The 9758-nt window shown below is 31.7% G+C and overlaps 1 protein-coding gene across 1 annotated transcript in view; it reads left to right on the forward strand.

Moving 5' to 3' along the window:
• LOC132703016 (uncharacterized) overlaps nucleotides 1-7997 on the forward strand; it is a 116474-nt gene extending 108477 nt beyond the window's left edge. The window contains exon 12 of the mRNA XM_060672019.1: nucleotides 1365-7997. Within this exon, the coding sequence (XP_060528002.1) occupies nucleotides 1365-1486 (122 nt within the window). The 3' untranslated portion in view covers nucleotides 1487-7997. The remainder of the gene's footprint in view (nucleotides 1-1364) is intronic.
• Nucleotides 7998-9758: the final 1761 nt, after the last annotated feature.

Below are 9758 nucleotides of genomic sequence, written 5' to 3' on the forward strand. Positions count from 1 at the left end.
TTATGGCTTGAAAATGTTGCCTCATCAGCCCATAAAATTTTGTCCGAAATATCTTGATGGCCTGGCAAAATTCTAGAGGATTTGAAATGTCTTCGTTCTTAAATTCTGCAATTTATAAAAAAAGTCTCCATATGAAGAGATCTAAACATTATATCAGTAAAGTTACAGTTATTTCAAAAAGGTGATATCTCACAGGAGTTCTAATGCTACTTGAGAATTTTCCTCAATTCTTAGCACTACCTCATAATCAAAATCTCCAATAGGCCTTCTTTGTCTCTAAGCTCGACTAAACATTCCACGGATTCTGCCTTTCTGCCTTCTGATGTGGTTGTTGCATTTATTGAAACGGTCATTCATACCGATGTGCAGCTGCACCCGTGTTACCATTGCAAAAACCGCAAATAAAATAAATATCTGCTAATTCTCTGTTTAAAAAACACTCCGTATTTATAAAAGTAAAGCTCCCCCTATCTTTAAAAGTGGGGTTTTTGTCCATTTTTGATTGGTGCAATAAATTTGGGAGACTAATATCTGTACTGACAATCGATTTATAGCATACAAGTTCTCCAAAGTTTGATTATCGGTTAGATTATGTTCAGATTGAAAAAGAAAAGAAACACCTGGAAATAATACTTAGGGAGTTTGATAGTGATTTTCTAAATGCTCTACCTCCACGTAACAAAGCAAACACTTGGTATCAACTCGATGGCGCACCCACATGTTCTATTGCACCAGCAGTTGACGCTAATATTTGTAAATTGGTAGATTGGTCCACAAGGACCCTAGAACTGGCCCCCATGGTCACCTGATTTAACGCCCCTCGATTTCTACCACTGGGGCGCAAAAAATAATAAATAGAAGTAAGAGAAAATCTAAAAATTTTCAAAAAAAGAAAGATATCTGAGATACAGTTGCAAATTGGTGGGAAAAATAATGTTCCATTTTAAATGAGAATGTTAATAGCGACTTCCGTTGTAACCGGAAGTGGTGCGACCATCAAAGGATTGAAAATAAATCTTGAATAACCTTAACTAAGTTAATTTCAATTTCAATCAAAATTTTTTCTTAACCCGAAAAACTTATGAACGAACCACTACTGTGGGAGATGGGTGCATTATTATCCTTTCAAATAATAATTTTAACCCAGCCCCAGTCACAAGGTCAAAACTATTTATCTGTAAAAGCACTATACTAATTCAGATTAACGAAGCGTTAAATTTTAGAGAAAAAATACGCCATGCAGTCAAGCCGAAGTTGTTACTTGTATTTTTTTTTAATTCAAAATGATTTACTATTGTATGGAAAGTGTTTTAAAATGCCAAATTGTAATTGTAATTAAGTAATTATGTGCCGTTTTGTTTTAGGTAAATGTGCCATATCCAGCGTGTCAGCAATAGCGAGGCCGCCATTATTGTTTACCCTTTTAATTCTTACGTTCTCCTACAAAATTCTAAATTCTTCAATAAGTGTTCATGTTCCAAGATGATTACGACACCACCGGTTTTAGTAGTACATGAACAAATATTGTGAGACTGTAAAAAATCAACGGTTGTGGTTAAATAAAAAATAGGAAGAAATTCGAACTATGTAAGTTCTTTTAATAAAAAACAATAACTGGTAAGGCGAAGCTGCGAGTTTTTGGCGCAATGGACGTTTTTTTGGATCACTAGTAATTGCGAAAAGAACATGTAGTAACCGGTAGTCTTCTATTAGAATTTATTTTAGACTTTCAACTTTGAATTGTAAAAAGGCCGATGTGATTAAATTTACTTTAAAAGAATTTTCCAATTTTTAGAAATATTAGTTAAAGATATTGATACGACGAAAACCTCGAATGCTGAAGTTATTCTTATGGAGCGCTAATGGCGTCGTCAATGCTTATATGAATGGAGTCGCTTTCATAGAAACGTAAAGAAACTTTAAATACTAATAAGCTTGTTGTCCTTTTGATCGTCTTCTTATAGGTCTCTATGAGTGTCACATAAAATAGTTGTTGTAAAAGACGCACCTATAGGTAGTATTCAGAGAACTAAGCTAAGTCTCACCCTACATTACTACAGCATTTTACACATCTCAACGATACAGGCATAACATTGGAGTAAATTTCCAGAACAAGCTTTAGTGGTATTCGCGAAAAGCTGATCAGATTGAACCATTTTTCACCTTTTCTTTTAAAATACACGATATTCATAAAAAGAAAAAGATCAGTAATTATGGTTAACATGAAATTTTATTTTTATTTTTATTTATTTATTTTTTGATAGATAGAACTTTGTTTTAAAAATGCATTCTTGTTATACAGGGTGTCCTAGGCGTGTTCAAGTTTTATTCTGTTTTATTTATTTAAGGTGGGTTTAATTAAGGTTTGATGAACCTAGAACAGTTGGTGCGTTTTTTATCCAACATTTAAACGATAAAACTTGTTTAATCAAATATTATAGTGACCTATTATACCGAATTAGTAAAAAGTACCGAACTCAAGAATAGTGAACTCTTTTATTGCCTAAACTGGTTTCAGATGGAGGTAACTAAATTTTAGATGGTCTGGATATTTCAGAAGTTAATCGACGGTCGGGTATTAAAATTACATTGAAGATATTTTAAGATACTTTTAATTGTCATTAAATTTTAATTAATTGTATTTTATATAAAAACCATCAACCAAATGAAAATATTTTTAATAATTATATATAGCCTGTAGCTAGTCCCCAAAAATCCCAAAAGAATATTACTCCAAGTTAGGCAGTACTGAGATCACGATTAAAGCAGGATCTCCGTTGGGAAACTACACAAAAGTAAAGCAAGCAAAGTAAATGATAACGGAATTTTTGGGTGTTTTACTTAGTGTCCATGTTCTCTGCATCACGAAAAAGGGTATTAAAATTTTTTTTTTCGCGATGCTAACTCTCCACCAAAGAAAAACTGTCAGCGTTACCTTTCTGCTATTAATATCTTTAACATATCCGCTCTAGCATAAGGAACGATATTATAGAACCGTTACCGTAGGTTTGCGATAAAAACTTCGATATTACAATATCATAAAATTATTAGTTGGTCGCTCGCACACCTGTAGAAATAATTGTTAAAATGTTTTTCAAAATACGCACCTAGAATCGAAAAGCAAATGTACATTATGCAGCCGTCTCTTAAGTGCAGTTTTGATTTCCTTATATATTTTTCGATGCCTCAGGCAGAGGGTCAAAGTGTCGAGAGTTCTACACAAATAACAGACCATAGTATAAATCAACTATTTCCTCCTGTTTTTAAGTATTATCCTATTCAATATATATCGGATATTAATTATGAAAAAATGTTGCACATGCAATATTGAGGGCTTATATCTCAACAACTAACGAAGAAATAATTTTGACTAGTATTTTTCAATAACAAAATGTGGTCGTGCAACATATACAGGGTCTCTTAATAAGGGAAACGAGGTACGATATTATAGACACGGACAATCCCTAATTGTTATGTCAAATGTTAAAACGCGGCTTCTACAGAAATTTCTAAATTTAACCATATTTACATAGTTTTGGTTAATTTTCACAATGGAATTAATTACATTGAACGCCATGTATCTCCGAAACAAGCAACATTTGTATGAAAGGAGTTGGGTTCAATCATTCTAATTTTGTTTCTAGTACATCCAGTTTAGAGATTGCCCATTGTTTGAAAATTATAGTTTCTATTTGAAGGAAATGACTTGATATGATGATATTTTCATTCAAATTTTGTTTATTTTTCTATTTTTAACATATCAACACAGGTCACGATGGGGTAAATCTTCTCTTATAAACAAATCCGAAATATGTGCTCCAGTAATGGAAACATCGGTCAAAACAAAATGATGGAAATGATTTTCGAATATGCAGTTTCTTATTTAATGCTGTTTGCTCTATCTCTGGAACTAAAGTGATGGCTGGTGTTGGAAATTTTTCTTAAATAAATATTTTAACAAACCTGGGCTCGTTAAAAGGGGCTTAGGCTATCAGTCGTGCGATTGTTATTGCTTACCGCCACCAGGTCGATTTTACATCGCAAACTAAATAATTTTCTGTGAAAATAACAAATGCGACGATATGAGTTTTTTCCGAAATTAGATAGCTATTGGCAACAAGCCTCATCTAAATATCTTTATCTCAACCTAAAATATGGATAAAAGAATTAAATACTATAATTGATGTTTGGATGCGTATTGTCACTTACAAGTGTTAGTGTTACTTAAGTCAGTAATTCTGACTTATTTTTAAGAACTTAGTTTAAAAATTCTGGTCATGGGTTATTTTGTTATGCGGAAAACCAACCATCGACACTGAAAATTAGCCTCGAACTTTGACCTTGGAATGTGTATTACGAAATTTGTGTCTTAAAACTTTCTTTTTATTGCGTATCAACGGAAGTGCATTTACTTTTCGCATTCTTCGTACCATAGAACAAATCTTTTAATCTGTGATTGTTTTTCATGGAAAATGAAAAAGAAAAAACAAACAGCGGAAAATGATGAAAAATGCAGTTATAAATACAAAGTATTTTTGCACAGAAAACATTTTTTCTTAAATACGTGAAGCGTTAAATGATACTGAGGTGATATTTTTGAACCAGAAGCAATATTACAAACCTTTTCTTTGGTTTATAAGGATAGTGTTCTTATCGTTGTTTTTGTTTAAAAAATTAAGGTTATTTCGTAAGCAATAATATAAGATAGTATATAAGAACATTGTATAAATATACAAAAAGTTGACATAATGTACCATGCGTAAAATAACACTGTACGGTTAGTAAATATTTAACGCCCAATTTGTGGAAAATCATCTCTTATAGAAATGAAAATATTCCAGGTAGAGCGGAATTTGTTTATAAAAAATTTCTCCATGCTTTTTCTAAACAATGTCTTGTGTTCAACAATGACACCACTACTAGGTTAAATGTTAAAATACAGCTCGTAAAGGCTATGTCAACTTTCGAAATATACAAAGTTATGGTGAAGTACATACTACAAGAAGACCACATTTTCAATAAAATAAATTACAAGTGGAGTAAGTGATATTTCGATTTTTGCAATTTTCTAGATCACCGCGATTCAGCTCTTAATATGGGAGTTTTGAGGGTTGTCCATTTGTGAATTGCAGGCATTTTTCATAGGAGTGAAATTGCTTGATCCTGAAATTTCAGTTAAAACTTTTGAATTTCATTATTAAATTAAATTTTCCACGTATTCTTTGGCGACGGTCGAAGATATCGATCCTCCTTGTCGCTTCAGATTAAATATGTGTCATACTCTGCAATAGCAACAAGTATAGCTGAAGTTTTTGAAATTCAATGACCAGTGTAGGCATCAGAATTTTTTTTCCGAAATCATTTATTCCGACAATATCTATATCATTGTGATTTTAATGAGTTTAATGAATAAAATGAATAAACATATAAATTAATCATTAAAAATGTAACCTTCAAATAAGATTCGTCTACAGCTGTTATGAATTGATTAATTTCCCCTCAATTGCTTAGAATAGTTTCCAATTGACGATTTGTTGAAATATGGAACCAGGTTGGTAAAATTTTTAAAATCCACGTTTATTGCGCCTCTTTAAAAAGGTAGCCAGTTAAAAAGGTAGGGTCGCTATATCGAAAGGTAAGTGCCGTAATGACTTGAAGTGAAAAAAACTATAACTGAAGCGGCCAAATGACAATGCTGGAAGTTATTTTTAGGTTTCTAGAATGACCGTAACTTCAAAATAATTTTTAATTCTTTATTTATAATAAGCATTTTGTTATCCTCAGGCTTCCTGATTCTCATTTTTTGTTTTAAAAGATAATATACGTTTTTAAATACATTTTTAGAATTGTTAAAATGTAAAAGATATTTGAGAAATATATTCAACCAGATATCTTCTGGTCATTGACTTTGCGAAGCGAGCTGAAACGGTATTTTTCGATTAAGTTGCATACCCTACAAGATTTTTTCTTTCTTAAAAAGTTGTTACTTGGATACTAGTTTCATAAGACTAATAGGCGAGACTTGCCGGAAGTAGATCTTTGCTCTGTATTATATATAATACGGTATACCGTAATATTTCAGAAAGTTGCGTTATCCGATTAAAAGATGATTTTCTTCAAAATTGAATCCTATTTTAAAAAGAAGTTCTTTATCATGAGAATTAACATCATCTTTCAAATCTAGCGAGTTTAGTTTACGCGATCCGAAAAATGTTTAAGAAACGTTATGAACTTTCCAAGCAAAATGTTATTGGGAGTATGATTTAATAATTTCAAAACTTTTTGAATAGTGTGGCGGTGCACAAGTTAAATAAATTAATAAATTTAGATAAAGTACTTAGTCGCCGACGAATGTATTTTATACATATCAGTATTGAAAATTTACATTAAATTTAACTTAAGGTCAAGATCCCTTATAATCATACAGATACAATGAGATTCACAGTTAGACTTGAACTCAAGGTTGCCGGTGATAAATAGCATGTTATGCAAATGACAAAATTTTGTGAACAATGAGAACATGAACGCCTAAACTGGCAGCTATAGTGAATCACCCTATATATTACGCCATTTTTAGTTAGGTGAAATAATAAAAAACTAAAGGATCCACATTAGTTACGTGAAGATATGATCATTTGTCTAGTTATTTGTTTTGGGCGAGCTAGAGTCATTATATGCCTGAAATTGTTTTATTCCTACGACATATACAATGTCACTAAAGTCGGTATCGTATGGGAATGTAGTTTTTTATGGAGTTGAGAGCCAAATTTTGTTTTTAAATATTTGTCTTTATCTGCCACAATTGATGTTTTTTGCAAAAGATATTTAGAATTTTTTTTTTTAAATATCTCAAAATTTTATTGTAAAACGTTCTACTTAATTAAACTGTTTTTCTTTAAATTCATCCTAAACAGTCTATTTAAAAGGAAGTGTTCAAAGGTTGATGCCAATTTAATTGGTTTTAATATTTGATATACAGGGTGATTCAAAACAAATGCGAAAAACTTATGGGGGAAATTTCAACAATAAAATACTATGGAAGTATTACATTCTGTATATATATTTTTTTATTGATTGAAAAAATTACTTACCGCATTAATAATTTTTGTCTTTATTTGTACGTTCTTTTATAATAACAAATGGAAATTTCCTAAAACAATGACATTTGTAAATACAAAAATTGTTTCTAAGACCCGTTGAGAATGGAAGTGGCAAGTTTGATCCCTTGATTTTGGGGCACTTGGCAGGTATTGCGATGTTTTGAAAAATAGGTGGGTTTCTATGTAATGCTCTTTTTTGTAAAATACTTATAAAACGATGAACAACATTTGACAAATTATTAAATTATGCTCTTGAGATGTGCGATTTGCAATCATTACACATGTATATTATCTATAATTTATTAACTAGTTAGTGTACGAAAATAGAATAAAAATGTAAACATATAGTATATAAACTTGTGAACAGTGGTAAAGTTTATAAAAGGCAAACGTTAAACGTAAAGGAACTCATTTATATTTTAACACAGCAACGAATAGAAATACCTCTTATCTTTCTAAGGTTAGGGTAAATGGAGTTAAAACCCTTTCAAAATGACCAATCGATAATTTTTGTTTTTGTATTTTGATAGGCAATAGCCACGTACTATAAAAGCGTAGGTGCTAGGTGCTTGATATTCAACCAGTAACCAACTAGAAATATTAACATTTCTCATAGTAACTAACTCCTTCCTCCTTTTTGATTTGACCTGACGTAGTTACAAGCGGTTAAAACATTTTTGAGCAGTGAGCCCTAAATTTTGATTTGTGGGTTTAAAAAATGTATATAGACATATTTTTCTAAAGTGATACACGTTTATTACTGGTGTCAGTTATTTATTAAATGAATGAGTTCCTTTGCTTTTGGAAATGAATGGTGCCTTGGCTGTTATGTTTAATCAGAAAACACAGACATTTTGGTTATGATGTGACAAAATCCAGTTGTTGTAACTATCTCTGTATATTATCCAAATAAAATTTACAGAATTATTAAAGCCTTTTTCTCCCACGCTTAGTGGGATGTGAAACTATACTTTGAGACCTAAGTATTTCATTACTAAAGTGGTGAGAAGAAAATTTTGGAGAATATTTTTAAATTTCATTTTCATATTTAAACATGACTGAAATTTAACCTTTCATTCTTCAAGTTGCTTTTAAATCATGTGCATATTCACGCGGTTCTTGCAATTGAACAAGATCGATTATTCAGAATAAATGTTGCAAGAAAAACCAGTCTCTTAGTCTAAGATAAAATATACGTATATAAAATAAAAATAGAAAAACTCTAAACTTTAAGATAAGTGTCTCTGCACTGTCTGTATTTTGTGTATATGTTGCTTTTTCATTCCTTATTCCGGGGCGTTTGCTTTGAAACAGTATAACTGCAATAGAGATATCTTAATTAAAAAATCAAAACGTTTAAAAAGGAACATTGTTATAGGTGATTCCAGTTGACGACAGCTAGTACCGCTGTGGTCTTCTACAGAGTATTGCTGTGAAATCAATCTACAAACTCAAAAAAAAAACAATAAATCATAACAGCGGTTCACCAGGATGTCAAATTTGAAATTGGGTTCCAGCGAGTATATTACAATTTCTTATCTAGTATCCCAAAACATGTTCAAGTGTTTAAACTTTCAAAAGCAGGTACAGCTGAGTATTGCCACACATTTTTTAAACTTGACTTACTGTCTTGTCGAATTTAATAATGCGTGCAGTGCTTCTGCTCAACTGATTATCAATTAACATCCACAGGGCCAAAATCTAGATCTTTTTTATAATTATTTTTTTCCATTATAGAAAGGTTTCACAGGTTATAGTGTTAAAATATACCAGGTGTCTAGAAAGTATGGAAGCAGTAGAGAATTACAAAATGATGACGTCTATGCTTAATTCTATATATTACAGTGAGGAGAAGAAAAAAAAAAAGTTAAAACCAAGCTGTGATTACACTAAAGACGGATCATTATATTGACCTGACAAATACTATGAATCCTGTTTGCGATTACAGCGCCATCTACCATGAATAGAAATTTTTTAGAGATTGGCGAACTTTCATTGTATTTACACAGCGTTTTGGGCAATGTTGTATCACTACCCATTATCAAGTGCAGACTTATTTTATTTCTAAGGTTTCGAGGCTTATATACTAAGCTGGAGCGTTCAACCGTGATGGAGTCGGGTGTAGTTAAGCATGAGGTGTTATTCAGCTAGGACGCGAACATTGGCTTTATTAAGGGTTGCCATACCCTTGTATTGTTATAAATGTTTCCATTGCTTTTAGCGAATACAGTTTGCTAAAACTTGTGCTTTTTCCAATGCGGTTCCCTATGGACAACCCGAGTTTCGGACCATTTTAAGCTCTGTTGATTGGTCCATACATGTTCTGCGATTCCTGACCTTTTCCACTCTCTTTGAAGGTTTCCTATGTTCTTCAATTCTAACGTTTAAAGGTCTTTTTGTTTCTCTTCAGTCACTATTCTTCGCTTTGTTCTTGTAAGTAATATTAATAATAACATCGTATTGTTTTTCTATTCGACTGATCTTTTCTAAGATTTCCTCCTCGTATGGAATCGTCAAGACAGGGGTTCCGCTGTTGGTTTCTGTTTACAAATTGATAGTGTTTTTCAATACATTTTTGCAATCCTTTTTAATAATGCTGCGAGTTAGACTAGCAATTTAAATACTCTCCGTATGTGTAAATTATCTATAAACTGAGAT

Source organism: Cylas formicarius, unplaced genomic scaffold (assembly GCF_029955315.1).
Source record: "Cylas formicarius isolate icCylForm1 unplaced genomic scaffold, icCylForm1.1 PGA_scaffold_6__28_contigs__length_40554024, whole genome shotgun sequence".
In the NCBI taxonomy this organism is placed as follows: Eukaryota; Metazoa; Arthropoda; class Insecta; order Coleoptera; family Brentidae; genus Cylas; species Cylas formicarius.